At 37.0% G+C, this 23,164-nt stretch overlaps 1 protein-coding gene across 1 annotated transcript in view; it reads left to right on the top strand.

Moving 5' to 3' along the window:
• The window catches only part of LOC109846322 (cullin-4-like), a 27,275-nt gene continuing 9,734 nt past the window's right edge, over nt 5,624-23,164 (top strand). Inside the window, 10 exon segments of the mRNA XM_020415549.1 lie at nt 5,624-5,902; nt 5,905-5,992; nt 17,931-18,046; nt 18,142-18,488; nt 20,228-20,408; nt 20,528-20,650; nt 20,731-21,018; nt 22,367-22,492; nt 22,675-22,776; nt 22,881-22,934. Of these exon segments, the coding sequence (XP_020271138.1) occupies nt 5,741-5,902; nt 5,905-5,992; nt 17,931-18,046; nt 18,142-18,488; nt 20,228-20,408; nt 20,528-20,650; nt 20,731-21,018; nt 22,367-22,492; nt 22,675-22,776; nt 22,881-22,934 (1,587 nt within the window). The 5' untranslated portion in view covers nt 5,624-5,740.

Here is a 23,164-nt window from a genome sequence, read left to right as displayed (position 1 = left end):
CTTTCCAATCACCCACTTTTAACCACTTCTGGATAGATTCCAGGACAGCTTCATAACATCAGGCTACTCCTTGAGTCCTTTGAGAGTACCGATGAACAAGCGCGTCAGGATGGCATCATTGGCTACCACATCTCCTGTTTGAGATTTGAAGTAGTAGATATGCTGATTTGGTGACCTTGTACCGTCGAAAGGTTGTAGCGTTGGAGCCTTAAACTTTGGTGGGTAGGGAGCCGTATCCCATTCTGCAGGGTAGGGTCGTATCACTCCTTCCTCGCGAAGCTCGCTCCTGTTGGCCATTGCGTTAAGGCGGGCTTCTAGCTCGTCTACTTTGGTTGACTGAGGATACAGTTCTTTTTCCATCTCCTTCTCATTGTCAGAAGAAGAATCTAAGTTGTGAGTCTCACGATCTGAGTGTTCGTGCACCTTCTGCTTTCCTTTTGACGTAGTCCTCCGGGAAGACTCGGGTTTTTGCCCTTTTTCAGCGAGAAATTGGACGAACATATCCTTCAATTGGAGAAGTGTCTCCTGTTGTGCCTGGAGCATGGTATGATGTTCATCCACTCTTTTAGCTATGTCCTCGGGATTCGTCGTCATGTAAACAGAAACTTTTTGTGCTCCAACAGAGCTTGAAGATTGAGATTCAGCTATTGCCGAATGTTCATCACTTGTCGTAATCCCTTGGGCTAACCTTTGGTAATTAACCGGGCGGATAGCTCCAGTCCGTGACCGAGTATGTCGATATACCCCTTCGAACTCGTCGCAAATTTCTCGAACGGTCGGGGAATGGCTTCTTTCTGATTCATCGGAACTGGGACATGGGGCTTTCCCTCTACTGGTCATGTTGATGGTAACCTGAGGGTATTCAGCTTCAGAAACTTTCTTCTTTTGACGTCGTCGTTTGGTAGGTCTTGCGACGTCAGATAGTCTGTCGAATACAGACCTGCGAGACTCAGGCCTACAACAACGACATTCGGAGAGGACTGTTGAAATGAGCCGCTCACAATGACATGAATGAGCTGCTCGTTGCATTGGTTTTTCTCTGGAGAGTAACTCTCGCAAATCAGAGACCCGAGGACAATTCTTCATCGGGGATGAAACCTCCTGTCCTTGGATGGGCGGAATTGGTTCTTGTTGAACTTGATGGACCCTATCGCATTCGGGAATCGAGGTGCGAGGGTTGCGTTTTGATTTATAAACACTTGGCCTTGGCCTGCGTTTAGTTGACGGAACAGACCCCTCAGGGTCTTGTTTTGTTTGGACGCACTCATGAGGTGCTTGTTTTCCCTTAACAGGGCTGTGCTTTGATTGGACAACGCACCACTGAGGGTCGCGTTTAAGTTGAATCACCCGAGGTTTGTAATTGGATTCATTACCTCGAAGTGTGCGTTCTGGAGTATGGACGCAATGCTTGTGCAGATCTTTGGAAACGCAATCCTTGCGTTGGTCTTGGGATTGATTTTCTCGGAGGTGTGCTCGTCGGATAGATCTTCTTCGTCGTCGAGCGGCGTTTTTCTTGGCTTGTTTCAAAGCCTTAACAGCAGCGTCATCGGTGTTGATTGTGCTTTCCTCTGTCATAGGCCTTTTACAACCAAGTACACGATGTGTCGACATAGGCGTAGGCTCCTCGGCTTGTAGAGCAAGCTTGAGGCTTTGGCCAAAAGAGAGGGCTTTCTTTGGCGTCTCAACAGTAATTAAGACCTCTTTAGAGCTCTTGCAAGCACCTCGCCTAGCTTTAGGGCTAAGCGATCCGGAAGAGAGGGCCTCCTCGTATTTGGCTTGGTCAAACTCCACGACCAAGGTTTCTACAGTTGTTCCAGTGAGGTGAACGTCGGATTGCGCCACCACCTCTTCGTCAGAGAAGCTCGTCCCCAGCGGAGTCGCCATCTTTTGTTTGTGGAAAAATTTGCAGTAAAAGAAATAAAAGAAAAATTGATTTGTATTCCTTTAATCTCAGTTACAATTGGATTTTCGATTACAAAAGAGAAGAGAATGATCGGGATTCTCTCCTTTGTTTAATTCTGGGTTCTTCTTGGTAGCGGTGAGATGCCTCCCTCGATTGTTTGCGTCGAGTTTGCTTCTCGTTGACGATCCGAATATCTATACTCACTGGAACAACTGTCTTGTCTGGTTGATAACTCTTAACGAGTTTTGTGATTCAGAACAAGCAACAAACTCTAATGATAGAGTTGTTGGAACCGAAAATAATTCGGTTAATAAGCCAAATATCGACGGTTTAGAGTTCCTCCGTCTGTTGATTTCCCAGACTGTGTAAGGAGTCAATCCTCCTTTTTCTGATTCTGGAAGATCTGATCGAAAGGTCTTCTCCACGAAAATCCACCCCTTGATCTGATTATCAAAAATCCGATCCTTAACTCTGTTGAGTTTGTTGCTATTTATAGGGGGATTAGGGGTGTAACTGCCCCCATAATCCGCGCCTAAATGGGGGTTTAGTTACCCCATTAGTCGGGTGTAACAACCCACTAAAGCCACTCCTCAAATCGTGGGTGAAGAACAGCTTCGAAGTTGTTACGATCACGTTTGAATGAGTCAGAACCTTGACCTGCGTTCTGGCGGTGATTGAGCTGCGTTTGGCAGCGACTGACGGGCTGCGTTGGGCAGTGATGGATGAGTTGCATCGGCAGCGGTTGATAAGCTGCGTTGGGCAGCGATTGATAAGCTGCGTTGGGCAGCGATGGAGCTGCGTTCGAGCTGTGCTTGGCAGCGATTGGAGCTGCGTTCGAGCTGTGCTTGGCAGCGATTGGAGCTGCGTTCGAGCTGTACTTGGCAGCGATTGGAGCTGCGTTCGAGCTGTACTTGGCAGCGATTGGAGCTGCGTTCGAGCTGTACTTGGCAGCGATTGGAGCTGCGTTCGAGCTGTACTTGGCAGCGATTGGAGCTGCGTTCGAGCTGTACTTGGCAGCGATTGGAGCTGCGTTCGAGCTGTTGGTTGTTGTAGTATTTAGATTTCTCTGTCTTTATATATGGATGACACCAAAGACCAGTAAAGAAGGTCTTATTCAGGCCATTTGTGACAATTGAGGCATCTCAATAACGCTCTATCAACTGCAGGTCATGATCTCCACTGAGTGTGTCGAATATCATTACACTGCTCATCAGCACCTCTAATGGTTGCTAATTAGTCATGTTGTTGTCACAGCCATCAAGATCAATCATCTCACATAAGAAGCTGCATTCGTGTTTATGGCTGTTGAAGCGGCCTAGGTGATTGAATCGGTGTAGTGTCTTGATGATGGTACGTGGGGAGGACTTTCACGTCTTGGTTTAAAGAGATCGTCGATTTGTAATCCTTTCTGTCAGAGTATTGCTAAAGACTGTCGTTTTGTAATCTTTGCTTTAACTCTTTGACATGTGAAAATCTTCGAATTGTAGCCTTCTGGAAGTCGTCAGATTGTAACTTCCATCATCAGTGTTCGATGGAGACTCAGCTATCCATTGTGATTTTTAGACAGCCTACACCTCACTCAAAATATCCCAAAGAGATAAAATTGTTCAATTGGAACAATTTTTCCACGTGACCCCAATTTGTCCCAACCAAAATAACCCCCTAAGGTGCAAGCCCCTCTTGTGATATTAGATTCCTAATGTTGAAGGTAATATATTAGTGAAGATGGACATTATGCATGAAATTTCTAAAGCTATTGTGAGTGATATTACATCTGTTAATGTTGTTACAATGAAGAAGAATGATAGAATTAAAAGCAATGTGATTGATGACTCGTGTAACTTGCTTAGTGGAGGGCACAAAAGAAACGAGATGGAGTGCAAGAGAAATTCTTCTTTTAAAGAACAAATTTTTTAAACAGACCCATTCCAACTTTTTATTTTCAAAACCGACTCTTTTTTTTTTATTTACCAAAACCGACCCGATTTTGTGATTAGCAGACTAATCACCTTCCTAAATAGTCGGGGTTGGCAACCCCGACTATTTAGGACATTAATTTTTAGGGTTTAATGCTTCTAATTAGGGTTTAACACCGTCCTAAATAGTCGGGGTTGCCAACCCCGACTATTTAGGAAGGTGATTAATCTGCTAATCATAAAATCGGGTCGGTTTTGGTAAATAATAAAAAAAAGAGTCGGTTTTGAAAATAAAAAGTTGGAATGGGTCTGTTTAAAAAATTTGTTCTCTTTTAAAATAAAGAGTGTCAATGATTTTGACAAGATTGAGATAGAATTCCAGGCACAAGAATATAAAAATCAACAAGGAAATAATTTGGTGGAGTTTTTAAAGTCATATGTAGATCGAGATGCTGTGAGGCACATTAAAATGATGTGAGAAAAATCTATTCAAAATTTTGATTTGGAAGAAGCCCTTAGCTGAGGAGGTAAAAGAAATAATGGAGAAATTCATTGGTAAGTATATGACGGATGTTGGTCGATGCAGGAGAAGAAAAATGTTTATCAAGGAAGCTGCTATTCAAACAAAGATGAGATCGGGGTCGAACTTCTTTCAACAAGGGGAGACTGACGTAAGATGCATAACGAGCAAAATAATGGAAAAATGAGACCTTCATGAGTCAAATATGTATACGAATGAATTATTGATTTGCTAGCGAAGAAACAATAATATCCCCCAATCTGGAATACGGATTTTGACATATTATATATGAAAATTATCTACCTTGACAAGACGAAGCCATCCATATTGATAGATTTGCAAAAACACATCCATATCACCAAGTTCTGGTATAAATCTGAAAATAATTAATATTTAACTTATTTATAGTAATAAAGCTGGAGTCTATTTAGATTAGGAAACAAATTTACTATTGATTCACGTTGGACTAATTTGTTTTCTATTATACGAAGTCTTTTTAGGGTGGGATTTTATATTTTCTATTTATTTATAATTCTAGTCTTATTAGGAGTCTATTTTGTTATTCTATTTAAGAAGAGACATGTAACCATAATTTTTTTTTTCAAATTATCCATGAAATTATTTTTAGGTTAAATATCACAAAACCTCTAATTTTGCACTAATAAAAAACCTCTTAAATTTAGGGGTTACCCTCCTTTAGCTTTATTACTTTTTTAAGAAACCCTCTAAAAGCGTGAGTCACAATTTTCACTCATAGAAATATCGTCCTACATAATATTTCCCCAACATGTGAAGATTATGGTTAACACTGTTTAGGAGGGTTTCATGGAAAGATCTTAAAATTAAAAGGATTTTATGATAACTCCTAAACTTAATAATCGAGGTTTTCTAATATATTGAAAGTTATATGTGCTTTTCCGTTAATCATCCAAAGGTAGGGGCGTTTTTTAAAAAAGTAGCCTTATTTTTAATCGCAGGGGTTCTATCAAAAACACCTCTATAGAAGTAGAGTGATTTATAATATAAATATAAAATCTATAATTTTTAAACCAATCATCTAAGTGCCTTTAAATGATGTATATTATCCCTTTTAAGGTGTTCTGATAAAATTCTTACTCTAGTTTTACTCAAATGCTATTAAACTTTAATGGATCTTCCAAGACGGCCGCCCAGCTATTGCAGGCCCAAGCCCAAGCCCAAGCCCGCCCAGTGCGAAAAACCCAAGATCCCAAGCCTTTAAAAAAGGAAAAAGAAAAAAGAAAAAAAAATAAAACTACNCCGTAAAAGCCCACCAAGTTCACGAGCATTCCCTTCTCTCTCGCACGCTCGCTCGCTCGAATCCGCCCTCATCCTCAAAAGCCCTAATCGAGCTCGCTCGCCATGCGAGTTCTCTACTAATTGATGACTCACGCGAAGCGCTCTAGTAACCCTATCTCATCCCCGACGAGCTCCTCATCCCCATCGATGAAGAAGGCCAGGGCTCAGCACGCGGCCGGGGCGGCCGTCGGCGACGACGACGACCCGATGCTCGTCGATCAGGCCGGTGCCTCGGCGGCGATCGCACGACTGGGGTAGCTTCCAATCTCTCGAGGAAGAAGGCTATTCCGCCTCAGCCAACTGTGAAGAAGGCACTCAAGATTAAGCTCAATAAAGGTACTTCTCAGAATTTTTTTTTGGATTCATTTGGTCCCTTAAATCTTTAGTTTTGTTCTGAAATTACGCCCTCAACTCATTGAATTTGGTGATTCGTTTTGGAGTTCAGCTGGACTAGTGGAGGTTCAGGGTTGAAACTTTGATTTTTTATGGTTTATATGAGTGTGAATGAAAATTACAAGACTCTTCATTTATCAGTTGGTCATGGATCTGAACATCTATCTGTTCACGCTAGAAAGCAGTGGGGGAGATTGCACCAGCTACTTGATTCTGGTTTGTTATTGTAGTTCATAATTCCCGGAAGAATGTTTGGATTTGGTGATCCATTTCGGAATGCAGCTACTTCTTGCTTGCAATCCATCTGAAATAGTGGATTTGATTTATGTGGTCTATACATGAATGGTTCTTATTAGGGTTAATATTCATGAGAGTGAATGAAAGCTTAAAGATTCTTCATTTATCAATTGTGCATGCCTTCATGGATCTATACATACATTTGTACTTGCTAGAAAGCAGTTGGCCATCCTCTAATGTGTGAAGTCACTTCCCCAATATAGCGATTGACATACGCATATGAAATAAATGTTAGTTTGGTCTACTGGAACATTTCTTACAGAACTGAGCTTACATAGTTGATAGCTACTGTAAAGGAACAAGTTGGGAGAAAGGAGCGAGCAGGTGTGACCAAGCAAAAACATGGTTTTTATATGCTGAAAATCTAACAATGAAATTATTCAACAAGGGTGGTTGACTCCTCATTTTGGGGTCTAGATTTCAGATAACCGTTTATGAATAGCTTGATGGTGATTGTTAATAGCTCGCAAGCTTATTAAACTTTAAGCTATATGTTATATAGGCAAACTATAGGTTTGTTCTAGGCTTAATGCTAAGCTTGGTTGCATGGGTATGGATACAAGACACAGAAAATTTGTAAAATGTAGGGTACGGGGACACGGCTGAAAAAAACAATCATGTATATATATTATTAATGTTATAAAGACCAACAATTATGTTAACTACATCATCTGACTACATTTAATGTCAGTTTCTCAATAAAACAAACCCATTTGAAAACTATACCTTTATATTCCACAAATGAATAAAAAAACTAAACTTAGAATTTTTATTATACTTATGATGAGCAATGTGCTCCCATGCTTATCACTACATTTTTTTAAGAAAGACAAAAACAATTGTTTAAATAATCCCATGTGAATGCTTATGTCATCCTCCACTAACCAATAAATATTAAGAAAATGAGAGAAAAAGAGTCATCTTCCTCCCTCTTCAATCGCAGAACCCCTCAAGATTCTGGAAGAAAAAATAATGTTCTCGTGACCGTGATGTTTTGGCTACGTACCCGTGCCCAATATGTGTTGGACACGGGTATGGCACCTCAGTAGCAGTGTTAGGTATCAAAGATGCTAAGAAAGACAAGATAAGTTTGACCTCAATATTTTAGATCTTAATAATAATGTTAAAAATTAAACTTTTTGGGCTTGGATAGCGATATAGCATATTCTGAGATTGACTTCAAGATTGTTGTTGTTATTCGTTGAATTTCAGCTCTACGTGATTTATCCTGGTTAGACATGATATTTTCAAATGAATCACATTATTATAATAGACTTATTCTCACTTTTCTTCATTTCACATGTTGAATTCCTACTCGACATTGTCAGTCTTTGTTAGAGAGGAGTCGCCTTTAATAAGGTGGTTTAGTTCAGTCACACGTTGTTTATGTGTTTAGAGTTGTATTAATGTTGTATTATAAATAAGAATAAAAATGAGAGCTAATCTATCTCTATAATCACCTCAATATGGTATTTGAGTAATGTTTCATAAGATAAATCCAAATTCGAGAGAAATCATTCTCAAAGCTCGCAAAGGATTGCAAACCAAGTTCTGAGTTTATTGGACATAGACTCTATACATCTGAGTGCTCTAAAGTAAGTATGTTGTAAGCCCATTTATTAACTCTACTAGAATAAGACTTATGACGATGCTTTTTTAGTCGTCAAGGCTTACAAATATATAGACTCGACACGACTCAATGCAAGAACTTAAAGTTTAAGAACTAGCAGAGATGAGTGTCCCAATTGACAATGGTAGTCAACAGTCGATAAAAAATAGAACGTGCCACTAGTTTGGATACTAAAAATAACTTGTACAACTTGCCACTTTCAAATGTGTTAATCATTCTCCTTATCCCAATTTCCTCACATACACAATGTCTAAGAAAGAATGTTAACCCTAGTAATCTTACTAACTAATAAGTTGAAAGCAAGCAATGGAATATTAAGAACAAAAAAGAGGGGAGAACTAGGTGTAATATTAGCAATTTCTGCGTATTGTACAAGCGATATTATATCATCTATTAGATTGTTAGTGTGGTGGAAGGAAAGGAAGGACCAGATGCAAGGGTATTTACCTCTGCGAATAGCAATTAGAAGATCATCATGAGAGATAGTAATAGTACTACTAGGGGTTAGTGCAAATGTATTCTTCCTAGATCGGGAAAAATGAATTTGAGCAAAAGTTGATGTTGAGCAATAGCAGTGAGGGGTGCGTCATGTATAGCTCTAATTGAGTTATATTTAAGTGGCAACATATCCAAGACTGTATCACTTGCTAATGTAGCATTGTGAACAATATTTTAAATATCGGATATCATGATTTGTTGGACTAACAAACTTCCATATTAGATGGTAAATATCGGAGACATATTAGAGATATTTAAAAATATTAGAATTTCATCAGATACCGTTCACATACATATCACGCATTAAGGGCAGAGCTACACATTGCGTTGGGGTGCCTTGCCCCACCCCCCAAATTTTTTCTTGACATACTAGTATATATATTAGGCTCTTGTAGCCTGCAACTTTGCCATAGAGAAATCTAAGTATCTTATGGATTGGGCCTTACTTTGTCAAAGATGTTAGGTTGTACTTGCACTTTTTAAAGAGCCAAAATTGCAATAAGCTTTGATCTTATTCAATTAATTTTTTACAAGAGAACCATGAGCTAATAGAGGCCCTAAACACCCTACATATTCCTTTGACATAGAAATAAAAAGAGATGTTACGAGTGATAGAGAACTTGTATTTTGCGAATTCACATGACAACTTCATTAGGATGATGATCCTGATAAAGGTACGATGTTAGTTTATCCACAACGATCCTATTAAGTGTACAATGTCAGTTTATTCATAGATATTGGAGATTGTCTATGAGATAGATCCTAGGGTTTGTGCGTTGTAAACGTAACCTTATATGTTTTAATTAATTGATTATCTTTAAATGAAGAACATACAATTTTGATATTAGTGTTCTTTTTTCTTCGATAAATACTAGGGACTTATGTATCTTGGATTCTTGGCTCCCCATTATAAAATTTCTAGCTCCGCTTGTCATAGATGTTAATAGTTAATACTCGGTGCATCAAAGATAGAGTTCTGGAAAAAAGATGACATCATTTGCAAAACTTTTGATAAGAATTTGGTCTAATTGACCTTTAATTCTACTTCATGGTTATTTATAGAATCGGATATTTATTTGGGTTTAGACATCAATTGAATCATAACTTTTAAACTAAAGTTTTTTTTGTAGAAACCACCTCAAAAATAGGATAATTACACAGAAACTTCCTTTCAATTTCAACTAGACATAAATCACCTATAAAATATGTTTTGCTGCGTTCAACAACTCCTAAGTCAAAATTTTACTAAAAAACTAATAATAAGCTTAAAAATTTCAAGTTCAAGGTACATGATTTGTATCCTAACAGGACCTAAACATTTAAAAATTGGCCACATGCCTTGAATGTGAGTTTTTAAGTACAATTTTGAGTTTTTATGGAAAAATTTATTGGGAGGTGGTTGATTGCAATAAAAACGTTTTTAAGTACAATTTTGAGTTTTTATGGAAAAATTTATTGGGAGGTGGTTGATTGCAATAAAAACTCACTTTAAAGATGGTTTATATATAAATTAAAAATAAAAGATGGTTTCCGTATGATACACTATTTCTAAGGTGGTTTCTAGGAAAAATCCTAAAGTAAATAAAAGTCCAAATCAGTATTGCAACATTTCAGCGATTGTTTTGGAACAAAGGGAACAATGTCACTTGATATATCGAAAAATTCATGGTATATTGACTCATTTTTGTTGTAAGCCTTAGGAAAGGATATATCGGCCGGTAGTGACTGTGAACTTGTTCTTCTTGGATCACGAAATATCCCGTCACTGTCAGAGTATGGGGTAGGAGACTCACTGGTAAGGCAAGCTAGGACTTGAAGAATCTAATATATGCAAAAATCGTGAACCAATCTAAAGAGAGACAACAATACTTTTATTCGTTTTGATTGTAAGAATATTAAGGAAGACATTGTTATGGGCAAAACACACATCAAACAAAATTTGTGGGCAGATGAAATTAGTGATTACAAAACGAAGTATGGAATTTGTTGACCAAAACCATAGAGGGAATACTATTGATCAAATAACATGTAGTTGGAGTATTATCCCTCCAAATTTGTTTAGGAACATGTCTATAATTCTCTAGTGAATTTGTAGTGTTCATGCGATTTTAAATATCCTACACCATTTTTGCTAATGAATATGCACACTAGATTGTTGATGTATGTTTAAAAAAAAAAAATTTTGTAGGGGGATTCGATCTCATGAACTATAAGATAAGAGTCTAATTTAGTTATCATTGAACAAAACTAAGATTATAGATAATTATTTTTCTAATACCATATAAAAGTTCCTCACACCTTAATTTCTTTATAGCTCCATTGAGCCTCACAAAAGTCTCACCACACTGCTCTCAAATTTCTCAACTAACCCCTTAACATAATACACCTTCCCTCTATTACTGCCTCAACTTCCCCATTAATCTCTAAAATAACGCTCAATCCCACGTCTCTCACCCCTTAGTTCTCTTTCAATAATAGAGACCTTATTAGGGGAGGTTATTTCTAACCAGCCACAAATGAAGGAGCTAAGCCCAAATCCTAGCAAAATCAATGGATATTCAATTAAAAATTTCCCATCACCATCCGAGAGTTCTATATTCATTCAAAGCAACCACCGACCTCAACATTCACCTCCAACCTCCATGAGACAACAACAAACAACGATAACTCAGAACACCACCACACCACCGCACTGGTGAGAAAATTCGAGGATAACTTCTTGTCCCTTTAGCCGAAGCATGCCAGCAGTTAAAGCAATCAACATCAACAAAAAGGAAGCTATCTAAACCTCGAACTCTCAAAATTTCATAACAAGTAAATAATAAGTGTGCAAATCAAAAGTAAAATTCACAACCCATCAACAAGCAAAGCAAAAGTATGAAATTTTATCTAAATATTCTCTTTAATGTTCTCCAGCTCCTTCACATCTCCAAGCTCAACTGAATCATCAGCAGTATAGCCCATCAGCCCTCGTTCCTTTAGCAGCCAACATGCTTCAGGATCCCTTAGTCACCAACAAGCTCCAAGTCTGAAGCAGTCACATTCACTAAAGCTTGCTACATCGCTGGAGTTCACCATCTTCAAGGCCCTGAAAGCTTTCAACCGTCGTCATCCAATTCCAAGCACCATACAACCATTGAATTTGACCTCAAACAGAGGAGCCATTTCCATCCTTTCTCACCGTCGCCATTGCAAGTAGCCTCTGTCATCACTCGGTAACAAAGTCCCAAGCATGCTGTCTTATCAACTATCAAATGCCAAACCCTAAGTTTCCCTCTCCCTGGCGCGTCACGGGCAACTTTAGTTGTCATCGTCTCCAGCTGCAAAAGAGCTGCAATTTCTGTACTTGTTAGATCGTGAAGATGTCGACATTGCTACCTAAGCTCTCGTCATTATAGCTCCCGTTTCCTATCATCATCACTCCATAGAAATCCAAATCATGCTCATCACTGGAGGCCATTGCAATCATCGTTGCACAAAGCCTTCCATTCCACTACAAAGGCTGATCACCATCGATAGAGTTGATCGCCTCGTACCAAGCCTTACACATGCTTTATTTCCACCTCAAGAGCCCACCGCCCTTGAGGGAGTTGTTGCCTTGGACTTCCTCCTCTCTGCATTAGGCTCCTTGATTCTCTTTCTTGGACGAAACAAGGAATAAAGAGACAAGCAATATGGCCAAAGACTCAATTTAAGCAAGTAAGCCTAAAAAAGAATAAAATAAACCAACTTACAATACTCAAATAGACTTCGAATTACAATCCTTGAGATTAACAATAAATCTTGAACAGGTTTTGACTTATGGTCCTTGTGATCGATAGATAGATGGTCTTGAACAGACTCTGATCTAGGGTCCTTATGGCTGACAAGCAGCCATGAACAGACTCTGATCTAGGGTCCTTATGGCTGACAAGCAGCCATGAACAGACTCTGATCTAGGGTCCTTATGGCTGACAAGCAGCCATGAACAGACTATGACCTATGGTCTCACAGCCAGCAACTAGTCTTGAACTAAGTCCAACTTACAGTCCTTGCAATCGACGGATAGTCTTGAAAAACAACTTTGTCTTGTGATATTATGCTACTGAAAAGATCAAAATGAGGAACCGATGTGCATACAAAAAATAGCAAAAAGAAAATTACACAAAGCAACAAAGCTAATTATAAATTCCAGTAAGCACCTAGAACTATAAAAAATTATCAAAAACATGCCGAACTGTTCAGAAATTGTAGAAATCATCCAGAAATTGTAGAATGGCCCATTGACTATTCATAAATTGCAAAAAAACCCTTGACCGCTCAGAAATTGCAGAAAGTACCCTGCTATTTGGAAATTGCAGAAAGCATCACGTAATTGTAGAACAATCCCTGATTGTTCAAAAATTGCAGAAAACACCCTGAATTGTTTAGAAATTACAGAAAGCAGTCAAGCACACTGAATTGTTTAGAAATTATAGAAAATGCCCTAAACTATACAGAAATTGAACAAGCACTTGGAAGCAACAAAAATTGTAGACAACCCCTAGAAGATGCAACAAATTGCAAACAACCCCTAGAAGATGCAAAAATTGCAAAAAGCACTTTCAAAAGGTTGCAACTCTTCAAAAAGATGCACAGATTTCAAGCAAATGCTAAAGTACTGTAGCAATACCAAATTATGGATCGATATATCTTTAAACTAAGCAAATTAAAGTTTCTAAAATGACCAAAATATCTCTAAACTAAAATTTAAATTAAATGACCGAATGCCCTTAAACTAAAATCCAAATCAAATGACCGAGTGTCGTTAAACTAAAATCAATATCAATTGGTCAAGATGTTGTTAAACTAAAATCTATATTCTATGATACCTCGACATGGTTGCAGGGGTGTCGTACCCGTGTTCCACATATGTTGGGTATAGGTGCACACCCAAAACGTCACGAATACGGGAACATTGCTTTTTTCTTCCAGTGTTATGGGTTCTCTTAAGGGGTTCTGCAATTGAAGAAGGAGAAAGATGACTTTTTCTCTGTCATTTTCTTAATTCTTTATCATTGTTATAAATAACGGTAAATAGCCCCGTAATAGCGACGCTAATAGTGTTAACGTTCCCTTCCCGCTACATTTTTGCCCAATGGCGATGATATATTACGGAATATGCGTTTTTCGTTCGCAAAAACGGTCAATAGTGTGTCATAATGGTAAATAGTGGGCGATTGCATGCAAAATCAGCTTTTGACTGCTATTTAAAAGCGGTTTGAGGTTTATTTTTTTAAAAATTAAACCCGACCCTTGACCATCGCATTCCAACGTCTCATGTGATTTTCGGCATACTCCCGTCACATCTCATAGCCTCTGGCACCTACCTCAGTACTTTCTCTCACCTTCTTCACCATAAGCTTCTCTTAGGGGAGTCTTCTCACCGCTGAGCTCTCGAAGACGACGACTCTTTGATTCCTCCAGTTATCTTCGGTATTACGTTATGGTTACATGTCTATTTTAAGTTTATAATCTCTTTAAATCATCAAATATGTACTTTTAGATTTTTTAGACTTTTCTTTAATATTATTTTTTTAGTATTTATACATATCTAAATTAGACCGCTATTTGACTTTACATTTTTTACTGCTATTTTATCGTAATAGTACCAAATAGCCTTAGCGATGTCTCACCGTTACGTGACGCTATCCGCTATCAATAACCCTGTTCTTTATTGGTTAGTGGAGGATGACATAAGCATTCACACGTGGGTTCTCTCTCATTTTCTTAATTCTTTGCTAGTTAGTGGAGGATGATATAAGCATTCACATGGGATTGTTTGGCCAATTGCTTTTGTCTTTTCTTAAAAAAAGGCAGTGATAGTGATGGGAGCACATAGCTCCTTATAAGTATATAAATAGTTCAAGTTTAGTTTTTTTGTTCCTTTGTGGAGTAGAAATGTATAGTTTTCAAATAAGTTCATTTTATTGAGAATTTCATATTAAATGCAGAAAGCTGATATAGTTGACATAATTGTTATCCTTTAAACTAATAATATTATATATGCGCGCGTGTGTCACTGTTTTAAATATCGGCCGATAACCGATATTATCGGCCGAGTTATCGGATTTGGGAGCTCTCCGATAGGATAACTTGGATTTTTAATCGGTCATCGTTTTTGGCAAGTTATCGGGGAGTTATCGGCGTTATCGGTACTTATCGGCCGATAAGGTTTTTTTATCGGGATTATCGGCCGATAAGTAAGGCTATGCAATCGAATAGTTTCATCGTGCAGTCAAGATGCAAGTTTTGCTTTCTATAATTGGTTAGTGATTCTAAACATGATGATTTACATTTTGGTATGTTTATATTTCATTAAGCATGGTTAGATTACATTTTTTAGTTATTATATTATATATATACACCATCTAGTATATCACTCCGATAAATACTACTTATCCCCGATATATCCCCGATTTCCGCTATCTGATAAGAATTTTGGTCGTCCGATAAATTCCCGATAACCGATATTTAAAACCTTGAATACGATTATAAAAACTTTGATCATGGACTCTATATTAAGTACATGAAAATTATAAAACAATCAAATGGGTCACTTGGGTCGGTGGGTAACCCGTTTAATAAACATGTTGACCCGATTAGGTGATGGGTCGGGTCGGGTGAATATTATATTGGTCGGGTCAAAATTTATGTGGGTTGGATCGGGTTGGGTCGACCCATTTGCCACCCATAGAAAAACATGACTTAGCATTTACATCTCTGATTTTTATACCATTTTTGTTCCTGTTGTTGCTCTTGCATTACTCTCTTCATTAGAATTTTTTCGAAATAGAGTATCCCCGATTTCCGCTATCCGATAAGAATTTTGGTCGTCCGATAAATTCCCGATAACCGATATTTAAAACCTTGGCGTGTGTATATGTGTGTGTTTTTCAACTGTGTCCTCGTACTTTACATTTTACAAATTTACCATGTCCTGTACTCGTAGCCATACATGTACCCATGCAACCTAGTCTATATCAAATGATTGAAATGTCATTAAACTAAAAGTCACATATACCAAATGACAAATGCAAATTCAACCATCATGTTTCTAAATTGAAAATCCAAATCCAAACTATTATCCGATTAGAAAGTCCTCTTCTAATCAGAAGTTTATAAAATCTTATTTTTTTGATAGGAAAGTCATCTACCTATCAAAAAGCCTGAAATTCCATTCATGGTAGGTTAGTTCTCTACCTATAAGAAAATCCATCTCGTTATCCTAATATAAAAGTCCTCTCTACACTAGAAATCTACTAGAAAATCCATTTCTGATAAAAAAAGTCTTCTATCTATCGAAAAATTCATCAAAGTCTCCATTTGATGTAAAAGTCTGCTTTATAATCCACTCAAAATTATTATCTGATAGAAAAATACTCTTTTTCAATTAATTTTTTATTCTTATGTGAATGCCCTTTGAATTAGAGTTCCACCAAAATTTCCTTTTGATGGAAAAGTCTTATCTCGATCAGAAAATTCCTCTAAAAAAATCAAATCAAATACCCCTCGAGATGAAAACAAATCAATTGTAAACTAAGGGTCGAACTTATGGATCATTATCTATCTTGACTGAGATGCTCTCATCCACATCCTAGTTAAGGGAGACAATTTTGATCACACAACGCACAATTCAACAATATCATGAAAACCATGAAACATAAACCAAAGTACTTCGTAGTATAAGTAGATCTCAAATGTATTATAGAAAGATTAAAGCTTTTTTTATTTCAATTTTTTAAAGAATTGTAGATGTCCTTATAAAAAGGAAAAGTATGTGCTTAACATGTTATTTGAAACTGCGCTATTAGGGTATAGGAGTATTGATTTGCCAAAGGAGGTAAATATCAATGTGCTACCAGATCAAGGGAGCTATTGGATGGAGGTACCTAGAAGCAATGTTTTCAATATCAGATACTATGAAAATATTAAACGGCTAAAATCCATATCGAATTGCGGTTGTTGTGGAAATATCAAGGATGTGTAGTAAATATTAGAGTGCTATATTTGATGATGTGCCTATATCATATGATGTCCTAAAATATAATCTAAAAACATAATGAAGTCTAAGTATACAAAAAATGTGAATAATATATGTTTAGAAACGAATCAATTGTAGGAACTTATGAGAGGGAAAATATCCTACAAGAATTTTGCTAAAAAAACTTACAAGAATTTTGCTAAAAAAACTATATAGGACTTCAATTTTTTGTTAAACGACATTAAGGAAATCGTGTAGAATTATATTGTTTTATGAAAATCTGTATAAGTAGACATATCAGCTGATAAATCAGCCATATTAGGGATATTATAGCCTAGAAATTGTCAAAAAACGGTAAAGGATATTGATACCATTTGCGGCAAGCCTTTTGAAAGAATATATCGGCCAATATATTGACAATATCAGGGATATTTAAAATAATGAATGGAAGGTATAGAAATTAGAAAGTTGTAATAAATTCTCTATTATAAATAAGAATAGAAAGGGAGGTAATCGATCTCTCTAATTTCCTCAAATATGAATACTGGACAAGCAATGATACAGAACTGCTTTACTAAAAATGACTTATTTCTTTACTCTCTCTATGTCATAAGCTTGAGAGTATATGCTTAGAGTGTGCATTACTTTAAAGGCTTAACAGGTTAATCGACATTTTTTAATTAATTTGATACCTTTTGAACTTCTTTCCCTGGGCTTTAAAGTGTCTTCAGCTAGTCCTCAATGAGCTAAATATCTATGAACTTAATTTGTATTGACGAAGAAATTTAAAAGTTTTCACTGACATGCAGAATGCAAAAGCACGTTAAAGAACAAGAAGAATTGCTCTTGCTGCATTACCTATCTGTTTAGATGTAGAATAACCATTTATTTCCCAGGATTTTCTGGCCGATTCTCCTTCAAGGGTGGTATTTTTCAAATGGTATAAAGACCTAAGTAGAAGACTGCTCCAATTAAGGAATTAAATGTATACTCATAAATGTATGTTGAGTTATTCTTTCACCGTAGAAGTTTATGTCTACATTTGTAAAGGATGAACTGTTCTGCCTTGTTTGTTTTAGCTGTTGAGTATCCTTAATGATTCTGATCTTATAGACAATTTTTATTATTATATACATTAATAGTAATTTCTGCCGCTCATGTCATAAGTTTCCCCCATTTGCTTGTCCTTGTCCTTTTCCATGCCTTCATCTCTTTTAGACATTCAACTGAGGTTCTGGGACTCTCCCATGTCAAGGAGTGTCTCTGAGTTTGTCTCAGATTTTCCCCCTTTTTTTTCTTTTTTTTTGGGAGAAGAACATGAAAATTAATGCGTGGCTATTCTCTGTTTGCTTGTTTGTTCTTCAAGATGGAAGGAGAACCTCAAGGTTTAATCTTTTTCCTTTTTCTTTAAAAGTTTGCATTACAAACAATTTTATTCTCCTAACATGATGTAGATAAGCCCAAGTTGCCTCCAAACTTCGAAGAAGATACTTGGGCAACACTAAAGTCTGCTATCACAGCTATATTCTTGAAGAAGCCAGATCCCTGTGACTCTGAGAAGCTTTATCAGGTATTTTCCCAATGTAAACTTGTTTTGTGCTAGAAAGTTTCTGATAGAAATTTCTTTTATGATTTTGGGACCAAATGTAAACCATTCTGTTGCAGGCTGTCAATGATCTTTGTATTCATAAGATGGGAGGAAACCTTTACCAACACATTCAATCGGAATGTGAAGTACACATCTCCTCAGCACTTCTGTCATTGGTAGGCCAGAGCCCGGATTTGGTGGTGTTTCTATCGCTGGTAGAGAAATGCTGGCAGGATTTCTCAGACCAGATGTTGATTATTCGTAGCATAGCCTTATACCTTGATAGAACATATGTGAAACAAAACAGTGGCGTTGATTCACTGTGGGAAATGGGGTTGAAGCTGTTTGAAAAGCATCTCTCCAACAATAAAGAAGTGTTGCACAAAATTGTTACAGGCCTTCTGAGATTAATTGAGAGGGAGAGGTATGTCGAACATTTTGCAATCTTTAAATTGTTGTGCAGATTTTTGCTTATTTTGCAGTGTGACAATTTATGTAATCTACCCGTAGTTGATCCTTTGTTATCATACACTCTTTGAATTTTGCATCAAGCCTCTTACCCATGGCAAACATAGCCCCGACATGCGTTATGAACTCATTAGCCAGCTCTACCTCATGAAATCACAAGTACTGCCTGAGGTCTAAGTAAATCCAAATTGTAGGTTTATTAGGTCCTAACTGGATCATTCACTTTTTTACCTGTGAAAAAGGTTTAACTGTCCTGTCTGTGATATTAAAAATTACTTTTAAAAATATTTTCCCATTTATTTCTCTGGTATAAAAGAACCTTGTCGTTCATTATGCTGAAGACATATTTAAGTGTCCACGCAGGGACAACTTCTTGCTTTATCTGGACTCAGAATTATCTTATATAATACTGAACGAATAAGAAGGATTCAATAGCTGATTCTGATACTTGGGATGAAGGGTTTATCGTTGACTTGTTTTCTAATAAATAATGAAGCATATAGTAGAGACCATAATGGATGCATTCTCTGGACCTGTGTTTACATTATATAGTAGAGTAGCAAGCTGTTGTGAATTACATAGAGTTAGAGGCGAATAAACTGAGAATATAATTCATAGAGAAATATCTGCGACGTAGTTGAGAATATAACAGAATTCGCATAACAACTATGTGAAGAAGATGTATGGTATTGGTATCTAACAATCTCCTTTACATTAATCATTGGTTAACTTGACAGATGACTTTTCATTTTCTCACACATTCAGATACTGATTAATAAGAAGCAATGAAGCAGCCTAAAAGTTTGACTTTTTGTGTGTGTCACAGTTAAATATCCTGAATGCTTTCTGAATTCATTTTATTGCTGTACTTTCCATTTTATTTGTATTTATTGGTTGTAATTCAAGTAACACCTGTACTGAATCGGAGTTTATGTATTAGTCATGGAATGAGCTACTTATACTCCCATAACAGTAATAGCATCTTAATATATTTTGAATAAGGTGGTGGATTTAACCAGTGTTTTCAATGCGCGAGGCGCAATGCAGAGCGCAAAGCATCTTTACGCGCACATGCGCAAGGCGCAACGCGATGCGCGCGCCCGAGTGATGCGAGGCGCACACTACACACATAATATTTTAATATATGTGATCAAACGCGAAAGAACATGTTTTTAGAATTTACATGAAAAATATCAAGATAAATAATATCTTACTACAAAATCACAATATATTGCCTTAATTTCTAATGCTAACACCCAACATAGTAGCAAATTTCATAAATTTTCAAATCAAATGTTAAATCAAGACTAATATCCAAACAAAGGATTAGTAATGGTCCTCAATTGAAGGTTATTAAAAAAGCCCAATGGATTTATTTTGCTTTTTGGGATATGGAATATCAAGTATAAAGACTCGATTGAAATGTTAACAAACAAAACTATATGAGGAAATATACTACATGCATCCTACACAAAGTACGGAGGTACGCGAGGCGCTGCTGCATCAAATGTGGGGCGCTTCGTCATCGCCCCGCATCGTGAGGCGCATGAGGCGCAATGAGGCGCGCGCCTTTGAAAACACTGGATTTAACTATTTAGGCTTAGCATGTTTGGCTTCATACTAACTTTGTTGGTTTTTCTAATTATTGCTTTTTAGGCAGTACTTAAAACAAATTATCTGTTTTCCTTTGACCAGGTTGGGTGAAGCTATTAACAAGGCACTACTTAATCACCTTTTGAAGATGTTTACTGCTCTAGGAATTTATGTGGAGAAATTTGAGAAACCATTTCTTGAAAGCACTTCTGAATTTTATGCTGCAGAAGGTGTGAAATACATGCAGCAGTCAGATGTTCCAGAGTATTTGAAACATGTAGAGGTACTTATTTTGCCTCTTGTTCTTTCTCTTTTATGCTTCAGTCATCTGTATTGATTGGCATTGAAGTGCTAGAGTTATGATTAGTTAGATGCTTGAAGTTTGATGGGTTCAAAATGCAGTTAAGGTTGCATGAAGAGCATGAAAGATGCTTGCTCTACTTGGATGCTAGTACAAGGAAGCCACTTATAGCAACAGCTGAAAAGCAACTTCTTGAACGCCACACAGCTTCCATTCTTGATAAGGTTGTACATCATTAGTGCTTTTGACTGGTATAGCTTTAAAGTTTAACTTGCTGTTTTTTATCCTTCTCTCTTTTCATTAGGGATTCACAATGCTTATGGAAGCTAAACGTATTGAAGATCTCGAGAGAATGTATACTCTTTTCCAGAGAGTTAATGCTCTTGAATTACTAAAGCAAGCGTTGGGCTCGTACATTCGTGGTACTGGGCAAGGTATTGTCATGGATGAAGAAAAAGATAAAGATTTGGTTGCATGCCTCTTGGAATTCAAGATGTCCCTTGATATGACATGGGAAGAGAGTTTCTTCAGAAATGAATCATTTTCACAAACCATAAAGGATTCATTTGAGCACCTGATTAATCTTCGACAGGTCAGATATATTTGCCACCCAAGCCAAGACACTCCAGGCTGCTCTCATTTGCTACATTATTATATCATAATACTCTAGAAATTTAGTAAGATTTATCTGACCGATAATTGTGACATTTTGTTATGTCGTATCTTGGATCCTTTCAAGATTCTTCTATATTCTGTCTCCTTGCTCAGCTTCTCTTCACTTATGCTTCAGTAGATGCCTTGGAGTTTTTGTAGAATAGATCCATTGAGTTCTAAAATGAATGACATAGTATGACAGTCCCTGTCTATAATTAGAGGTTAATGCTGATAAGTCTATATTTCATGAATATTAAAATTATTGATTAAGCTAAAGTTGTAGATGTCACAGAGTGAGCTCTTTTTGATATTGTAGACAGTAGCAAATACAGAATTACTTAATATCTGACCTGTTTTGTTGCCTTTCTTTTATAAAGTCCGTTGTTAAATGGAAATGAAGAACAATTGTCTTGGAATTTTACTGTTTTCTGTATTAATTGGTTTGCCGGTACAATTTATCCAGGTTTTTTTGGCATTTCGCTTTCTTATGTTCTCTTTACTGTATCAGCATGCCAGACCAACTGGCCTGAAACTTGAGGGATTTGTATTGTAGGTTGATGCTTGCTCTGGATTGTTACAGTCATTTGTGTGACAAAATTTTCTTTCCTGATTCCTTATTGTCCCAAGACTTCCAACTTGATTTTAGTTTGGGACTAAATCCATCTAGAGTTATGTTTCTTTCTTCCCAATAAGTATAGACTCTACTTGAGATGCTATGCTAGCTTGACAGGGTTCATGCGTACAGTTATGATATATTTCCACAAACATTTAGACCTAATAAATGGCATATAATCACGTAAATTCTCCAATGTGCTCTCTTTAGCATGATCTATGCAAACTAAACCCTTGGTTGGCTGACAATCCTTATCATCATTATGGACTCAACCTACTATAGACTAGGATTCTTTTTTTGTGCGCGCGTGCGCGCGTGAGCTGATAAATCAGATTGTTAGATTTGCTACATATATTTGAGCACAAGATTGTATGGGTTAAGAAGTTGGATTGTTAAGTCTGCTACATATTTTGAACTGCAGACATGCATATTCTCGTCTAGCTGCTTGATTTTTTTGTTAGTATTATTTTGTTATAATTCTTGTGTTTCTTGCTTTATCAGACCAGTTCATAAAACTTTTAGTATCCAGTCCACTGACTGCAAAACACATTTTCGTAGCTAACTAATTGTTCTCTTCTTTTTGCAATGCTATGTATTTCTCCTCCATCTATGTATTCAATACAAATGTGTCCGTGAAAGCTAATGAAATCTGTATTTATATTCCATACAACAGAATAGACCTGCTGAGCTAATTGCAAAGTTTCTGGATGAGAAGCTTCGTGCTGGCAACAAGGGTACTTCTGAAGAAGAGTTGGAAGGTGTACTTGACAAAGTATTGGTATTATTCAGATTTATACAGGTACATACTGGGAATATTTAGTGCATGATATATGTTTGTCGTTCTTAGGTTCAACTTAAATTAAACATCACACCCGTTTTTGCTTTCTCTATGACTGAGTTACATGTTATCTATCTACTTGTGGCTTTCTGAAGTGCCTCCGAATACTGACTGGCAAACGTATTTTGTTCACCATCCATCAGGGCAAAGATGTTTTTGAGGCATTCTACAAGAAGGATCTTGCCAAAAGGTTATTGTTAGGAAAGAGCGCCTCAATTGATGCTGAAAAGTCAATGATCTCGAAAGTAACTATGATAAAGTTTCCTTTGAAGTTGTTTCTGGATGATACTTCCCACTCATTTCTTTAAAGTGCTAGATTTATCTAACCCGAAGTTTGATACCTTTTCAGCTCAAGACCGAGTGTGGCAGCCAATTTACTAATAAACTTGAAGGAATGTTCAAGGTATACATACAATATCTTCTTTAGGTCTCATGACCAGATCTCATGTTGTGGTGACATAGTAGTTCTTTTAATACAAATTTGTTCTCTAAAGAAGTACATAGTGGGCGAAAAAAAGGTAAGTAGAAGTACAAGACCCATGCATTTTATGAAAATAAGATATACGGGTCATGGTTACTTGATCGAGAAGACCCCTTGACCCGAAGAGGTTTAAGTTGATAAGTTATGGGCTT

This window comes from Asparagus officinalis, chromosome 6 (genome assembly GCF_001876935.1).
Source record: "Asparagus officinalis chromosome 6, Aspof.V1, whole genome shotgun sequence".
Classification (NCBI taxonomy): domain Eukaryota; kingdom Viridiplantae; phylum Streptophyta; class Magnoliopsida; order Asparagales; family Asparagaceae; genus Asparagus; species Asparagus officinalis.
This window is presented reverse-complemented; position numbering and strand designations above follow the sequence as displayed.